The sequence below is a fragment of the Schistocerca gregaria genome, chromosome 2 (genome assembly GCF_023897955.1).
Source record: "Schistocerca gregaria isolate iqSchGreg1 chromosome 2, iqSchGreg1.2, whole genome shotgun sequence".
Taxonomy (NCBI): Eukaryota; Metazoa; Arthropoda; class Insecta; order Orthoptera; family Acrididae; genus Schistocerca; species Schistocerca gregaria.
In genome coordinates, this window is record NC_064921.1 from 776695876 (window position 1) to 776714722 (window position 18847).

The 18847-nt window shown below is 40.4% G+C and overlaps 1 protein-coding gene across 9 annotated transcripts in view; it reads left to right on the forward strand.

Moving 5' to 3' along the window:
* Positions 1-18847, forward strand: part of LOC126335019 (ryanodine receptor) — a 691249-nt gene that overhangs the window by 237271 nt on the left and 435131 nt on the right. For all 9 annotated transcript variants that reach the window (XM_049997852.1, XM_049997851.1, XM_049997850.1 and 6 more), the window contains 5 exons: positions 1596-1765; positions 5093-5283; positions 10663-10803; positions 15187-15284; positions 16345-16540. In XM_049997852.1, the coding sequence (XP_049853809.1) occupies positions 1596-1765; positions 5093-5283; positions 10663-10803; positions 15187-15284; positions 16345-16540 (796 nt within the window). The remainder of the gene's footprint in view (positions 1-1595; positions 1766-5092; positions 5284-10662; positions 10804-15186; positions 15285-16344; positions 16541-18847) is intronic.

Below are 18847 nucleotides of genomic sequence, written 5' to 3' on the forward strand. Positions count from 1 at the left end.
AAAGCATCAAAATCAAATAAGTGTTCTGTGAAGGCATTGTCCACTTCCAAAAATATTACTGGCCAAACCAGCACCTGGTATGTTGTTTATGCAGTGTACTGCCCAAGTAGAGGAATCTGCTGTCTGTTGTAACCGACAAGAGTTGCGTGAAGTAGCTGACAAAAGAGGGGAACCAAGGCATAGATAAGAGAGGAACCAAGGCATAGATAAGTTTTAGAATTCAGTACCATGGCCACTGTGCCCATATCCACCTGAAGGTGTAAGAGATTTGTATCAATATGCAGGCCAATGAAACGTTTGTTAGAAACAGCTGTAATAGCTTCACACACTTGACTAACGTTAATGTCGATAGGTTGAGACATGAGGGGCACAATGGAAGCAGACCGAGTGTTTCAGATGGTTGCAATGTGACCTTTATTATGACGTGTATGGCATGATGCCCAACATTGTAGACAAGATGGCTGGTTGTTTTGAACAAAACAGGCTGGGCAGGAGGACAGGGGCATATGGAAAATTTTCTGCTGTGGTTGTGTTTGTGTGAGATGTGGCAGCCAAGCATTCTGCACTGCCACAGCCTCTGTTTCTGTTTGCCTGTTGTTGTCCAAGTTGACTGCAGCTATATTGGCCTAAGATTGTAATTGATAGCCAGCAGCACTAGAAACTTCAAAAGTTTGTGCAATATTGAGTACTTTTTTAAAGAGGGATCCTCAAATTGCAGCACCCTTCATTGAACTCCCTTATCTGAAGCTACTTGTATGATAATGTCTCTAACCATAGTATCTGGGTAAAATTCCTGAGATTTAGCAGTAATGAAATGAAACTTGCAATTTAGCCCCTGAATTTCCACAGCCTAAGTGTGATTGAATGTATACTGCAGTGTGGCCTCAACAGCCAGAGACGCAATTCAGCATATATACTATGTGTTGAGTAGCAACTGTCCTTTCCAAAACAAAACAGATTGTTATGTGATTCAATGTTGTGAGTAACTCTTTCCTCCTGCTGCCTTCTGCACACCATACTGTTTCTTTTCACTGTTTGTTATCTCTTCATTTCTTCTTATAGAGGGACTGTTAAAAAGTTCCAAAACCTGTAGATTCTAATGAATAGTATATACCCCTCATATATCTCATATATTGTTAATTTTCATTTAAGACTTTTAACAGAAAGTAACTATGAATGTAGCCTTGTATTATCAACTCCTAGTCTTTTTTGGTGTTTTAGAACGCATTTCTTACATTAGTCACTTATCCTAGCTCTCCTTTTCTGTATCAGCCCAGGAAAAATTTGTTTTAAGTCATCAAAACTGAGAATTAAAGATCTCATAAGTTGTTCTGTCATTTTTTACTTTTATTTTCCTTTGCAAAAAATTCTGGCAAATATCAAGCATGCTCCCATATCTTACTCACTCACTTCATAAACAAACTTGAGCCTGTGAACATTATAGCCCAGAATGTTATGTTGTTCTCAAATTTGAATGTGATTATTTTTGCTTCCTCTGTTTTGACTCTTTCCCTGAACAAATGCTCATAGAATGGTTTGTCATTTTCACTCGCTGGAATGAATGTCTGTTACTTATTCACATTTTATGTTTTCAGCTGCCATAATAAAAGGAAACCACACAAACTGTGCTCAGTTTGCCAACTCAAATAGACTGAATTGGTTATTCAGCAGACTGGGTTCACAGGCATCTAGTGAGGGTACAGGAATGCTGGATGTGCTCCATTGCGTTCTCATTGATTCACCAGAAGCATTGAATATGATGAGGGTAAGTGCTGAACTCTTTTTTGTGTTTTGGAGAAATTAATCTAGATAATTTTCACCTCTATTGATGCGCTAATACATGATGTTGGAGATATTTTAACCCAAATGGAAATTCATGAGTGTCAGAGCAGATGTGTGTCAAAGTGCTATATATTTTTACATAAAACCATGATATTAACATCAAATGAGCAGATGTACTGAGATGCTATTGCATTGTCCACTCTGCATATGGGGTCAGCTACAAATAGTACACCAGATATCACCTGATTTTCTATCAAAATGTCCTTTGGGAAACACTTTAGTCTCACATGTTTTAGCTCAATTATCATTTTTGTATTTCAGTTGGGATATAAAATACTGGTGCTCAGATAAGGTAAACAGTGACATGACATAAATAAATGTAACAACACGCTAGTATTGAAGGTGTTGCGGTGAAATGACAGCTGTGTAGTGCTGGAATGGGAACAGGGTTGGGGCTGGATGGGTGAGGACAGTGACTAACGAGGGTTGAGACCAGGAGGGTTATGGGCATGTAGGATGTATTGCAGGGGAAGTTCCCACCTGCACAATTCAGAAAAGCTAGTGGTGGTGGGAAGGATCCATATGGCACAGGCTGTGAAGCAGTCATTGAGATGAGGGATATTATGTTTGGCAGCGTGTTCAGCAACAGGGTGGTCCACTTATTTTTTGGCCTTTGGCCACAGTTTGTCGGTGGCCATTCATTGCTGATAGACAGCTTGTTGGTTGTCATGCCTACATAGAATGCAGCACAGTGGTTGCAGCTTAGCTTGTAAATCACATGACTGGTTTCACAGGTAGCCCTGCCTTTGATGGGACAGGTGATGTTAGTGACTGGACTGGAGTAGATGGTGGTAGGAGGATGTATGGGACAGGTCTTGCATCTAGGTCTATTACAGGGTTGTGAGCCATGAGGTAAGGGATTGGGAGCAGGGGTTTGTGTAAGGATGGACCAGTATGTTGTGAAGGTTTGGTGGACGGAGGAATACCACTGTAGGAGGGGTGGGAAGGATAGTGGGCAGGACATTTCTCATTTCAGGGCACGACGAGAGGTAATCATTGGCAGACAATGTAATTCAGTTGCTCCAGTCCCAGATAACACTGAGTTACAAGGGGAATGCTCCTCTGCGGCCAGACTGTAGAACTTTGGAGAGTGGTGGGAGCCTGGAAAGATAAGGCACAGGAGATTTGTTTCTGTACAAGGTTCGGAGGATAATTACAGTCAGTGAAAGCTTCAGTGAGACCCTCAGTATATTCTGAGAGGGGCTGCTCATCATGAGAGGGGCTGTTCGTCACTGCAGATGTGACGAGCATGTGTGGCTCGGCTGTATGGAAGGGACTTCTTGGTATGTAATTGGTGGGAGCTGTTGAAGTGGAGGTATTGCTGGGGGTTAGTAGGTTTGGTATGGATGGAGGTACTGATGTAGCAATCTATGAGGCGGAGATCAACATCTAGGAAGGTGGCTTTTTGGGTTGAGTAGGACCAGGTGAAGCAAATGGGGGAGAAGTTGTTGAGGTTTTGGAGGAGTGTGGATAAGGTGTCCTCACCTTCAATCCAGATAGCAGAAACATCATCAATGAATCTGAACCAGATGAAGGGTTTAGGATTCTGGGTTTTTAGGAAGGTTTCCTCTAGGTGGCCCATGAATAGGTTGGCATAGGATGGTGCCATGTGGGTGCCCATAGCCATACCCCAGATTTGTTTGTAGATAAAGCCTTCAAAGGAGAAGTAATTAGGATGAGGATATAGTTGGTCATTGTGACTAGGAAGGAGGTTGTTGGTTTGGAATCTATAGGGCATCTGGAAAGGTAGTGTTCAATAGCAGTAAGGCCATGGGCATTAGGGATGTTAGTGTACAGGGAGTTGGCATCAACAGTGATGAGCAGGGCACCGTGCAGTAAAGGGACAGGAACTGTGGAGAGTCGGTGGAGGAAATGGTTGATATCTTTTATGTAGGAGGATAGGTTCTGGCTAATAGATTGAAGGTGTTGGTCTATGAGAGCAGAGATTCTCTCAGTTGGGACGCAGTAACCGGCCACAATGGGTCATCCTGGGTGGTTGGGTTTATGACTTTAGGAAGCATGTAGAAGGTGGGGGTGCAGGGAGTGGTAGGGGTAAGTAGAGCGATGGACTCAGGGGAGTGGTTCTGGGATGGGCCTAAGGATTTGAGTAGTGACTGGAGATGCTGCTGGATTACTGGAATGGGGTCACTGTGGTGTAGGTATCTGACAGCTGACGGAGTCCTTTTGCCAGGTAATCCATGCGGTTCAAAACAACGGTGATGGAGCCTTTGTCTGCAGGTAGGATTATAAGGTTGGGATCAGTTTTTAGATGGTGGAATGCGGTTCTTTCTGCGGATGTAAGGTTAGTTTGCATGTTGAGGGATTTGCGGAATGATGGTGAGGCAAGGATCGAGGTTAAGAAACTCTGGGAAGTTAACAGGGGGTGGTTTGGAGGCAGTGGGGGTGGATCACGGTTGGATAGAGGAGTGAACTGAGTTAGGCAAGGTTCAATATTTGTTTTTGGTTGAGTCTGGCTGGTCGTGTTGGTGGCAAAAAAGTGTTTCCACTGTAGGGACCAGGAGAAGGAGAAAAGGTCTTTAAGATGTCCTGCATGATAGAATTTGAGAGGAGGGCAAATGGTAAGGCCTTTGGAATGGACTGATATTTCTGTGGCACTAAGTCTTCTGGAGGAAAGGTTCATGACTGTGTTGTGGGTCTGTTTAGGTTCTGGGTTCTGTGTGGTGGTGGGAGGGAGTTTTGGAGGGTGGGCTAAGTGTAGTAGGTCTGTGAGACAGGGTTTGTCAGCTATATATTATTTTAGTTTTGTGTGTACGTAATATTAGTTTATTTTTGGGCAGCTGCTGTGAAGTTTTATCAAACCTTGTCAGTGGTTTGATTATCACTTGTGTCATTACAGAGGGTTGTATCATCAGCATATATTACTGACTTGTAGGGCAAAGAAGTAGGTAGCTCATTCACATATATTTTAAAAAGAAAAGAACCCAGGACAGAACCTTGTGGCACTACTGTAGTAACATATAGGTTCCTTGGTCTACAATTATTTACTGTGACAATCTGTTTAAAGCTTGTTCATTGTCCTTGATGCCATATTATTCAAATTAGGAAATTCGTGTACCTTGTGATAAAGTTTGATTTTTAGTGGGAAAAATCTGTTAACATACAAAATTTGTAATTGTACTGCATAGAAACACTTCGAAAAATACTTGTTACTCTATATGTGTGACAGATTAATATACACCACTGTTCAGTGCAACAAGAAAACAATTTCATATGTTCATAATTGTTTCAGGATGAACACATTAAAGTTATCATATCTTTACTAGAGAAACATGGTCGAGATCCAAAAGTTCTTGATGTGCTGTGCTCATTGTGTGTGGGTAATGGCGTTGCAGTTAGAAGTTCACAAAATAACATATGTGACTTCTTGCTCCCTGGGAAAAATCTTCTTCTGCAAACACAGCTTGTGGACCATGTAGCAAGGTAAACTTCGTGCTTTTTTTATACATTTTTGTAAAAAATAAAATATTGGTGTAGTTAGAAAGGTCTACATGTATACTTTGAAAACCAATGTGAAATGCATGGCTCAGGTTACATCCCATTGTACCAGTTATTAGGGCATTTTGTCATTCCATTAATGTCATTTGACTGCTAGCTCTTGCCCACAGTGAGTGTGCTGGGGTGAGGTGGGGGTGCTGGGTGGGGTGGGACGAGGGATGGAGAGGGGTGGGAGGCAAACCCCTCCCTGCCTCCCATCTCTTTCGATCCCACACCAAACCTCATCCTGCACCCCCACCTCACCCCAGTAGACTCACCGTGGGCCAGGAAAGAGCTGGCAGTCAAATGAGCACAAATTAGTGAGACAGGCGAGTGCATGTGAGTCAGTGTGTGTTTGTGTGTATATTTCTCCTACAGCTTGAGAAAGGAATTTCATTCCAAAAGCTAGCAAGGCTCTGTACCTTTTGTGTCTGTCGGCGATGCAGCGCTTCTGGATTTGGGTGATTCGTCTCCTTATTCCTAAATAGTTCATTATAATTAATAAAAAATTATGCAAATTACAATACATATTAAATTTCCAATTAAAATGTAGTACCTAAACGTTTAAAGAATAAAACAAGTACATCATATTTACAATAAACACTATTGGCAGAAAATGTTAAGTAGCACGTCTGTATTATAGTGTCATAACCTGTTCTTTTTTCCAACCACTAGCCATAGGTTTTGTTTGTGGCATCTTCAGTGTATTATGGTTAAAAGAGGGGCTAACTCAGCCACATATTTGGTATAGAACCTCATAGGGATTCCATTGGGCACTGGAGATTTATTCACTTTTAACAATTTTAGATGTTTCTCAGCCCCATTGACACTAATATCGATTTTAACAATATGGAAAGGATAAATTGCTGCTCACACAACATAGGGGAAGATGTGAGATACAGATGGACAAAATGAGAAACAATCTTAGAAATGAAACTTCCTGGCAGATTAAAACTGTGTGCCGGACCGAGACACGACCTCGGGACCTTTCGCCTGTGAAAGGCAGAAGTCCCAAGTTCGAGTCTCAGCCCAGCACACAGTTTTAATCTGTCAGGAAGTTTCATATCAGCACACACTCAGCTGCAGAGTAAAAATCTCATTCTGGAATCTTAAAAATATTTCAGCTTTCAGACAAAATCCTTCTTCAGAAGTAGAAAAAAAACCAACATTCACACAAAACACACACACACACACACACACACACACACACACGTCCACCATCTTGAGGCACTGAGGCACAACTGCAATTGCATATGGCATTAGCAGTGTTCTAACTGGGCTGGTATTGAGGGGGAATGTGGGGGGTGGGTAGGAAGAAGCATGGTGTGGTATGGAGAGGAATAGCAGGTTGCGGCTGAGGGAAGATGCTAGTGCTGGCTGTGGGAGCCTGTAGGAATGTGATGGGGTCACAATAGGACTTCTGTGCATCATCAAGAGGTAGTGCTGGTCAGGTTTTGGGAAGGGGAGGGTGGAAGCAGAGTGGACTGTGTAGGAGTTTTAGGAGGATGGAAGGTGTGTGTGGTACTGGACTGGGAAAAGGGAAGGGGAATAAGCACTTGGAGGACAGGGATTAGCATTGGTTGAGACAAAGGGGGTTACAAAACCAAAGGATATGTTTCAGGGAGCATTCCCCCCTGTACAGTTCAAAAAAGCTGGTGTTGGTTGAAAGAATTCAGATGGTGCTGGCTGTGAAGCAGTCATTAAAGTGAAGCAGATCATGCTGAGTTGCATGTTCAGCAACTGGGTAGTCCATCTGTCTGTTGGTCACAGTTTTGTAGTGGCCATTCAAGTGGAAAGACAACTTGTTAGTTCTCATTCCCATGTAGAATATAGCACCGTGTTTGCAACTATATTTGTAGATCACATGGCTGCTCTCAAAGGTGGCCATCTCTTTGATGGAGTAAAAGAAGACAGTGACAGAACTGGAGTAGGTGGTAGTGGGATGATGTATGGGACAGGTCTGAGCCATTAGGTGAAGGGTTGGGAGTACAGGTGGAGTACGCAGGGATATTGTGTAGGTTTGGTGGGCATTGGACTACTACTGTGGTAGGGGTGGGGAGTATATTTATCGTTCTAGGGCAGGATGAGAGGTAGTTGAAACCCTACCATTATCTACCAGCCTCCATCATACCCCACCCACATTCCCTTATAGCTGCCAAACCCTGCCTTTCAGACATACTACATTTACCATATCCTCAGAAACTCCCTCCCACCACCATGCAGAACCCAGAGCATAAACAGGTCCACAATATAGTAGTGAATCTCTCTTTCAGAAGCCTCAGTCTCACAGAAATATCATTTCTTTCCAAATACCTTATCTTTTGCCCCACTCCCAAATTCAGTCCTCTCAGTTCCTACAGCGAGAGAACTTTTTCATCACCAGTTCTACAAATCAAACTCAATCCAAAACCAATATTGAAACTTGCCTGACTCAGTTCACTCCTCTAATCCTCTATGATCCACTCCCTCACTGTCTCCAAATCATCCCCTGTTAACTTTGCAGAATTTTGTAACCTTTAATCTTGCCGCACCATTGTCCCACAGAACTCTCAATAAGGAAATCAATTGCACATCCACAAAACGAACCACAATCAACCACATAAATGCTGATCCTGGCCTTATAACTCCACCTGCTGACAAATACTCCATCTTAGTGATAAATGAACCAGTCAGGAGGACTCTGCCAGCTGTCAGATACCGACAAGTCCTGCCACAGTTACCCCATTATAAATATTCAACAGGATCTCCAGTTCATGCTCAAACCCTAAGTCCATCCCAGAACCTTTCCCCTGAGCCTGACTCTCTCCTCACTCCCACCATTCCCTGCACTCCTACTTTTTATGTGCTTCCTAAAGTTCATAAGCCGAAGCACCCAGGACACCCCATTGTAGCTGGTTACTGTGTCACCACAGAGAGAATCTCTGTCCTTGTTTACCAACACCTTCAGCCCTTAACTGTAACCTGCCCTCCTATGTAAAAGACAACCATTTCCTCCATCAATTCTCCACAGTTTTGGTTCGTGTATCATCTGGCACCCAGCTCATCACTGTTGCTGCCACCTCCCACAACACTAGCACCACCAGTGCTTGTGGCCTTGCCACTATTGAACACTATCTTTCCCAATGCCTAATGGATTCTGAAACTACAACCTCTATTCTTGTCACTGTGACCAACTGTGTCCTCACCCTTAATTACTTCTCCTGTGAAGGTGTCATCTAAACATAAATCTTTGGTACAGCAATGAGCACCTGCATCGCATTAACCTATGCTAACCTACTCAAAGACCATCTAGAGGAGATCTTCATAACCACATGGAACCCAAACCCCTCACCTGGTTTAGATTCATTGGTGGCATCTGCATGATCTGGATTGACGATGAGGACACAATACTCACATTCCTCCAGAAACTCAACACCTGCCCCCCTCCCCCCCAAAACACTTCATCCGGTCCTCCTCAAAGCAACAAGCGACCCTCCTTCATGTCGATTTCTACCTCAAGGATTGCTACATCAGTACCTCCATCCACATCAAACCTACCAACTAACAATACCTCCACCTCCCCATTCCACACGCAGAAGTCCCTTGCATACATTGTAGCCACTTGTGGTCATCACATCTGTAGTGATGAGAAGTCTCAATTCAAATATGCTAACGGCCCCATTTAAGCCTTCACAGATCGAAATTACCTCCCAACCTTATCCAAAACTAAATCTCCCACACTTTGTCTCATCAGTAATCCTAATATCCCTCACATAATCCAGACACAAAGGATCACTCCTCTAGAATCCACCCCTGACTGGAGTGAGTGTATGATATTTTCCCCAGGGTTTCAGCTATCTCTCATCCTGCCCTGAAAGGAGAAGCATCTTCCTCATATCCTCTCCATACCTCCAACAATGGTATTCTGCTACCCACCCAGCCTATGCAGTACCCTCAATACTCTTGTCCATCTCCAATCCACCCTTTCTCCCAACCCCTTGCCTCCATGGCTCATATCTCTGCAATAGACCTATATGCAAGACTTGTCCCATACATCCTCCCATTACCACCTGCTCCAGCTCTGCCACTGGCATCTCCTAATCCATCAAAGGCAGAGCCAACTGTGAAAACAGTCATGGGATTCTATGTGTTAATTACAAGTAAAAAGATGATGATATTTTTCTTGGGTCTGCAGCCAGATCAAGCAACCATCAAAACAAAATATTTCTGTGGTGCACATTGCCGCCATATTCGGGTGGGATGCTGTATGTTAATCTCACCAGAACTGATTGATGTTGTGAATGTGACCCTTTCATATGCCATGGAATTCAAAAAATCATTACTGCTGCACTGTAGCACAAGTGAACATACAGTGCCCAGGTGGTCAAAGCCCGATAAATGACTGTCAGACACCACTATCAATAAACTCCACTGGTTGAGTCGAAGATCATTGTTTTTTAATGTGAGCTAAAACAAAGTTCCACATATTGCTTAAAGAGTAACTGTTGTCTCTGTTTATAATATTGTCTGCCAATCTAATTTCAGTTACTGCCCTTAAAACGCAGCTGCAGTAGCAAGAGACATGGACAATGATTTGCGTCTGATCATACAACTTTCTATGTCCCTTGGTAAGGCAGTGCTCCCCCACAGCAGATATATCAGACTGCATCAAATGTGTCTGACGATGGTTCTCAGTGCATCTGTGCTGAATAGTGCAAACTCTCTGGGCAGTATATGATTTCCCACCACTGCAAGGGATTTATATAAACATCAGGCTTCTTCAGTCATAGATCATATTTAACCAAGCCAAGGAGCACTCTAATTTTGGCTGGTGGATGCAATACGCTTTTGATATTGTATCAACATTTCAGTGGCTTTGTCCTTGACCAACAACATCAGATGACATCTGTCGACAGATAGTGATTAAACTCACAAGTAAAGAACTGGACAAGCGAGCTGAAAAGACTTGAAGAGGCTGTGTAGATAAATATGTGCAAGAGTCAAGTGATATTTCATCTAACACTGTAATTAATATTTCTTACCAAATGTAAGTATATGTAGTAAGGTATTAGAGCATTTCATTCACAGAGCACTTGTGTACAGAGACAGGTATAACAGCGGTACTCTTTGACCACGTAAGCAGCATCAAACATAGCCTCTGCTAAAAGACGTTACATGACATCAAACTCATTACAGTCAATGTCCATGCAGACAACAAGAACCTGTGCCTCATTAGTTGCCAGTAACTCTGTTCTTTTTTTCCCCCCCAAGCTTGTACAGTCCTTTAATAGCTACTTGACTTTATACAGGATTTGTTGTTACATCTGTTTTGTTTTATTATTCTAGTGTTCGGCCCAACATATTCGTTGGGCGAGTAGAGGGTTCTGCCATGTACCAGAAGTGGTACTTTGAAGTAACACTGGATCATATTGAGCAGACAACGCATATGACACCACATCTGAGAATCGGATGGGCCAATACTTCAGGGTATGTTTCTAGTTTACTGTGCAAAATATATTCATTTAATAACAATTACATGTAAATATTTGAACAAATTGGTATGAGGCCTGTTTTTGGAATGTTGTTTTTATATTAAACAAACACAAGTTGTTTTTAAAACAATTTTGTTATTACATGACAACCTTTGCCTTACTCTACTTTTCTGGATAATTTCCACAAACATGAAGGCACTTATCCTAATTAACAACCAGTTACTGAATTCCATTATCATAAAAATCTGTCACCTGATTTGCAGCTGCTACTGAACAGCCATTGATGTCATTCTGATGGTTATCACAAAATCAGGGAACAATGCACAGGACAACATCATAGTTCCCACAACGGTATCACTGAACGAAATGGTGCAGTGGTGAGCACACTGGACTCACATTTTGGAGGATGACAGCTCAAATATGCGTCCGACCATCGTGATACATTTTTTCCATGATTTCCCTAAATTGCTCACCGAGCGAGGTGGCTCAGTGGTTAGCACACTGGACTCACATTCGGGAGGACGATGGTTTAATCCCGTCTCCGGCCATCCCGATTTAGGTTTTCCGTGATTTCCCTAAATCGTTTCAGGCAAATGCCAGAATGGTTCCTTTGAAAGGGCACGGCCGTTTCCTTCCCAATCCTTCCCTAACCCGAGCTTCTGCTCCGTCTCTAATGACCTCGTTGTCGACGGGACATTAAACACTAACCACCACCACCACCTAAATTGCTCCATACAAATGTCAGGATGGTTCTTTCGAAAGAACATGGCCACTTTCCTTCCACATCCTTGAAACAATCAGAACTTGTGCTCCATGTCTAATGAATTCATTCTCAACAGTATATTAAACGCTAATCTTCATTCCTCCACAATTGTATCTTGATTCCCTGATCACATGTTTCCTATCTGCATCCTGAACACAGCTGCACACAGCACAAGTCTTTGTTGAATGTTGTTTGTTCACACAAGGGTGGAATAAGTTAAGGAAAATATTGGCCAATCAGTTGCCTGAGGTCAGTGCTTGAAATGGACAACCCACTGCTTTTGAAATGAATTCCTCTCTACGGATTTTCTAATAATGTACTCAATAACAGCAATACAGAACTAAAGGATTTTTGTTCCACTTTTATGTTTTAAATAGCTTATACTCATTTCACAAAGAAAGTCTGAGAAGATGGAAAACGATTTTCTCACAATATTTCTTTCCTCTTTTCATTATGAGTTGCTGGGTTATTAACTAAGCATTGACCTACTTTGTCTAGTCCGCCAATCATGTCATTATACTCCACAACTTCTACTGGCTTCAGCAGCTCTCCATGACTTGTTTACAGCTTTCATTTCAGCATTGTGAATAGTGATCAAGATAAAGTCTTCTCTCATGCCCTTGTGTTCAGTTGCTGTCACTTCTCTGAAAACAACATTTTCCCCTTTCTTTAGTTTCTTATGATAAATAATGGAGGTGTGTCTCTTCTGTATGACTGCAAAGCTCCATAAATATCAATTATCTCAGAAGGCAGCAAGTTAAGGAGACTGGTAGTGGTTCTCAACACTAAGGCCACAGTCTTTATTCAGAAGTGGTTTTTATCAGTGTTGTTATGAATTAAGTCAATTGTGGCATGTTTTTGTACATTTGTTCCTTTTCCTGTGTACATAATGAGGGACCATACTTCAGTATTGTTCAGCTTTGGCTGTGGGTGGTTCATAGGATCATATGTACTATAGTGAGAAATACAGAAACGCTTTTTCAGCATTTGAAATTGAGAAAAATTTAGAACCTGTTTGAATATTGAGTGTTTTGCATAATACATTTGTGGACTGGGATTCGTCAAAGTAGTTTGAAACAGTACAAAAATGATGTAACCACAAATGATGTAACCACATTTTGTCTTTGGCACTGTCTTTCCACTTAGAAATATGTTGCTCAATACCACACCTGTTTGTCTCTGTCACAATATTTGTCAAATCATTGTCAATGAACTGATCCACTTACGTCATGATTTCATCTGCACAGTTGTTCACTAGATGAACTGCAAAGTTTCCTTTAAATGGGAATATTATTGGAGCTAGCTGTAACATAGCAGATATATTGATTTCACAGTATAATGTAATTGGATAGATAAAAAATCTACTCACCAAGTGGCAGCAGGAGAACACACGTATAAAAAAAAAAAGGGTTTACTTATGCATGCTTTTGGAGCCAGTGGCTCCTGTTTCCAGCAGATGGTTTGAAGGAAAGGGAAGAGGGAGAAGGGAAACGAACTGGAGAGTTTTAAGAAAAGAGGTAGAGTTCAAAAAAGTCATCCAGAACCCTTGATCAGGGGGTACTTATTGGAGGAGATGAGAAGGAAAGGCTGTTTGTTGGGGACTGCACTGGATGAGATTTGAAAAGCTGAGAGCTTAAAGTTGGAAGACAGGGTAATATACAAGGCGGAGAATACTCCTAAAACATTGTGTGTGAGTTAATAAGAGTGTAAAGCTAAGTGCATAACAGAGATGGGAGAAGGACAACAAAAAATAGACAGGTCAGAAAATGAAAGATGTCGAAAACTAAAACAGAGTGAAGAAAGGAGTAGTTACTGTAAAGAAATGCTGAGACAGGAGAAATTAACGTAAATGAAGGGCAGGTGTGTGGTGAAAAGCAAGGATGTGTTGTAGTGCCAGTTCCCACCTGTGGAGTTCTGAGAAACTGGTGTCTAGGGGAAGAATCCAGAGGGTGCGAGGTTATGACTTCATGTTTCACCCTGTTTCATGACATGCGCCATCTGGATTCTTCCCCTAGACTCCAGTTTCTCAGAACTCTGCTGGTGGAACTAGTGTACAACATGTCTTTGCTTTTCACCACCTACCTAGCCTTAATTTACATTAATTTCTTCTGTCTCAGCATTTCTTCACAGTAAGTACTCCTTTCTTCATATTTTTTACCATCCCCCTCCCACCTCTGTTACATACAATGCACTTAGCTTTTCACTCTTATTAACTCATGCACAGTGTTTTAGCAGTAATCTCTGTCTTGCATATTACCCTGTCATCCACTCTTAAGCTGTCAGGTTTTCAAATCTCATCCAGTGCAGTCCCCAACCATCAGCCTTTCCTTCTCATCCCATCCAGTAAGTTACTCCTGACCTGGGGTTCTGGGTGACTTTTCTGAACTCTACCCCTTTTCCTAAATTTCTCCAGTTCCTTTCGTTTCACTCCTCATCCTTCCCCTTCAACCCTTCTGCTAGAAGGAGGAGCCACAGGATCTGAATGCTTGTGTAAGTAAAACCTTTTTTTATCTGTTCGTTCTCCTGCCACTGCTTAATGAGTGGATTTCTTATCCATCCAATTATGTTATATTGTCAAAAATTGATTATTTTTGTTGTTATAGACATATTTATCTCATATGAAAGGCTAGCAACTGCCATTCACCTGACGAACTGTCATCACTTGCAGTCTTCAGTGTAGTAATGCCACATTCTTCATCAGTTTCTGAGCTGCTAAATTCATTGTCACACGCAGTATCAGTATCACTATCAATTTTCAAACATCACGGCCCAAACAACAATACTGGACATAGGATAAGAGTGCACATTTTGTTGTCAAGCATCCAAATATGCACAAAGTTGGGGAGCAATATCTAATGGCAACTGCCTCATCCAAAATCCTATTGGAAGGCAACAAATGCCAGAATGAATTATCCCTAGTTGCCAGTCACCAGTCAGTGCTAAACATAACTTGAAAATGATCATCTGGACTAGGGTAAAACTGTAATGTGTTCTTAACCTTTAATGTCAAATTTCTGCAACAACTCTTCAGTGATGACAGAAGGTTGCTTTGCACTTCATCTTGAATATTAGTATGCAGATCTTTAAATGGTCTAACCAGTTTTCTTACCATTACGTCTCTCGTCATGTTTATCCCATAAACCTAACTACTCTATGGTTAAATTTTGAGCAGTTTCACGTCTTTCACAAACAGAAAATGAATCAACACACTTATTTCACACTGGGTGAGATATTCAATTAACTGAAAAATTTTAAACAAGCACAAACAATCAAGTACAAATGCTTCAGTTGTGGTGTATATGAGTTGCCAATAGATGCAGGTACTCAGCACGGGCTGTCATCACAGAGGTACAGCAGCAATATTTAAAAGAAAAATGGTACTTACTTGAAAGACATGCTTCATGTTTGGCTGCAGTGAAATTCAGAGCTTTTGCTGCAGCCTAATCAAAAATTGTACATTAATTAATGCAAGTTAACAGTTCCAAGTGTTAAATCAAGAAACAGTTGTGATTATGTATAAGAGTATTTTCTTTATTGGTTAGTTATATCTGTCTCAATCTTAATTACACAAGTGACATATGGCAAGAGATGATGTGATGATTGCATTTGTTTCAGGTATTGCCCTTACCCAGGAGGAGGTGAAAAGTGGGGTGGAAATGGAGTGGGTGATGATCTTTATTCATATGGGTTTGATGGAGCCTACCTGTGGACAGGTGAGGAAAAAGCTTATGTACATTTCAGTAGTATGAAAGGTCTGACATTATTCCTTTCTTTCTATAGTTAATTCAATTACATTTGTAAAATGCTAATCCTGTTATTAATGTTTTTAATTTTTTTTAAACAAATCTTCAACATGCATATAATAGACGGTGTAATGGTAGTCGCCCACCATACAGTTGAGTCACTGAGCATTCCCGGTCTTGTTTATGTGCCTCTCATACACTCAATGACTGAACTGTGTAGTGAGAGGTTACTTTTATTTCATCCAATATTTGTATTCCATCTAGTACTTTCTAGTTCCTCTGCAATAGGCAATGTATTTTTTGATAAAATACATAACCATATCACAATTATCCATAATGCTGTGAGCTGTATTTGAGTATTGGTCTGTGGCATTCTTAGCACTTCCCTTGAATATTTTAATAGATCATCATTGACCATCACATTGCATAAGGTATTTGGTCTTTATTTCATTACTTGCCTTTCATGAATATCCTTTCGACTGTTTTCCACTCACCATCAGCTTGTACTTGAGAAGCATCAGGTGCAGTGTTTTATAGTGCACCTAACTTGCTCCACTCTTCTCTGTTATTATTAGTTTTACAACACATATAATAGTTGATTATAGTTTTATTTTTCTGTTACTTTTTGAACTGTTGTGTATATGTCAGCTTCTTATCTAGCCACATTATGGCTCCTTTCTCAATTTACATTCTGATTTGTGGAGCCTGTTTTGCTGTACCACCCATGTGGAAAAGTTGAAAGGTTAAAGAGTTTTACATGGTGTAGAAAAATGAATCTGTATCCCCACATGAAAATGTGTCCATCCTTCCAGCTAGCGAAACTATTATCCTGTCGTCTTTGCTACTCTCATAGCTATGCAATTTTTCTTAACACTGGTAGTTAAAATTGAAAAAGCTTCACATGCAGAAAATTAATTAAATGTCAGTCAAACACTTCAGTTACCCTTTTCTGTGTGTATCTGAGTTGTACAAAGTAACACTTTTTTCCATGTAATAATATGAGTATTAAACTTCTGTTTATTATTTTCAGGTGGAAGAAAAACCCATGTGCTCAATAATACTAATGAGCCATACATAAAGAAGGGAGACGTTGTGGGCTGTGCCTTTGACTTAACAGTACCAGTAATAACATTCACGTTTAATGGCCATAAGGTCAAAGGATCATTCCGAAATTTTAATTTAGACGGGATGTTTTTTCCTGTAATAAGCTGTTCTTCCAAACTGAGGTACACATTAATTTAAATTCTTTTTTTTTTTTTTTAATTGTGTTACATGATACAGTTTTCCGGTACAGAGTCTTGATTGATATCAGTAATGATAAAGGTTTAATGCATATTATAGATGGTTAACTTTCTTATTAAAATGTGATTTTGTATCATACATACTTCAAAAAAATCTACTCAAGTTGAAAGTAGAAAATGAATAATAACAATATTTTTTACAATATGTGTCTATTTTCCAAGTACCAAAATAGGAATAACTGAAGTAGGGTGACAGGCACACACATTTTAAAACATAGTTGAGTTGAGTTTTAGACCTATTCTTCAATTTGTTTCATTGCAATAAACCAAAAGGCATATGTGCAGCTGCCAAAGGAAGGGAAAATTAGAGATAGACATAGGCAATAGGAAATTTGTAAGATGTAACATTTCTCTTGCAGCCTGGAATCAAAGTGTAGAGCTATAGCAACTGACAACAGACAGAAAACTCCAACTTATTACAATCAGTCACTTTTATTAAGGCTTGTATAATTAGACAAGACACAAGGAAAACAATACAGAAGACCACAACTCAAACATCATCACTCGAGTCCTCATAAACATCCCAAATAACCACCAGTCCCAAAGACCATTTACTCTGCACTTGGCAGGTGGCAGTTACTGGCAGTCGATGGTTGCCACACACACCTTCAACCAAGTCTTCCTATTAGTAAACAGAGATCTTGTAAAATTACTCAAGTAGCTCCACAAGTAAAGATCTAAAGGATTCAAATGAAGGGATCTTGTAAACTAAATATGTGGTTCACCTTGACATGTCTATCTTTTGCCAAATAGAGATGCTCTCAAGTTCATATTGCAGAATGTGTTGGCACAACATTATATTGAAATTTCATTTCTTCACTCATGTTCAATGAAACATCTCCCAAGAAACAGTAATATCTATTATTCCTTACATGTTTTACATGAGGAAGGACATTTGTCCAAACAACCTTTGACATTACCTGTATTTTTATACTGATGTTGAATATGTGCTGAAATCCATTGGAATATGTAACAGCTTTGTTACACAGCTGCTTTGACTGTTGAGAACAGTTGCCCTGGCAAATACAAATTTGCCTTGGAAACTACTGAACAAGTGTACAGAAGTGCAGGAGCCAAGTGCAGAAGTTGCTGCATGGGATCAGATCTTGTGTTCACATTGCATGTAGATTTTGCATAGTGGTAGGGATGGAGTTGTTACTTATACAGAACACACTATTGTGTCAACTTCTTGGAGCACCATATTGATTGAATGTGTTAATTCTTTGTAGCAGCACATTTATCATATTGACTGAATATGATCATTCTCTGGAGCACTACATTAATCATATTGACCGAATATGGTCATTCCTCCACTCTGGCAAAAACTGTACAAGATAACATTACACAAGGTGTATAACACTGTCAGTTCAGAAGTTGAATTTATTTCACGTTACACTGCACTGTGCTGTAAATTAAGCATGTGTTAATGTACTTGGTCATACCAAGTGTAGTGCTGAACAACTAATGCTTAATGGCAAATGGCAATGGAATTGGTGAGACAACTTGTTAACAGAGGATATTATGACAGCAGGTATTCACTCATTTTTAATAGCCAGCCATATGACTAAGTGAGGTGGCACAGTGGTCAGACATTGGACTCACATTTTGGACGGCGGCAGTTTATTGACATCCAGCAATCCAGACTTAAGTTTTCTTTGGTTTCCTTAAATTGCTTAAAATAGATGCTGTTTTCTTCTGTACAAATTCTGAATCTGAGTATGTGCTTGTTAGTAATGACTTATCAGCAGCAGCACATTAAACCTTAATCTCTTTTCTTCCTTTCCAACAACGAAGTGAAACTATATAAATAATATCAATATTACTGCAAAAGTCAGTTTTGTTTTCCATGTAACTTGGAAACAAGTGTACCAAACATATGTTCCTATGTAAAATCGTATCTACAACTTCTGGAACTGAGCAATAGAAACTTTCTATGTTTTTAATAAAAGAATTATTGGAAAGGAAGGACAAGGAAAGGAGTAAACAAAAGAAATTAAAGTCAAACAATGGAAAATCCAGGATGGAATGTAACAGTATTATGAAAAGGGAAGTTGCTACTCACCATGTAGTGGAGATGCTGAGCTGCAGATAGGCACAACAAAAAGACTGTTCCAAATAAAGTTTTCAGTCCATAACACCTTCATCATAAATAGACAACACACACACACACACACACACACACACACACACACACACACACACACAAATGCAACTCACATACAAGTGACTGAA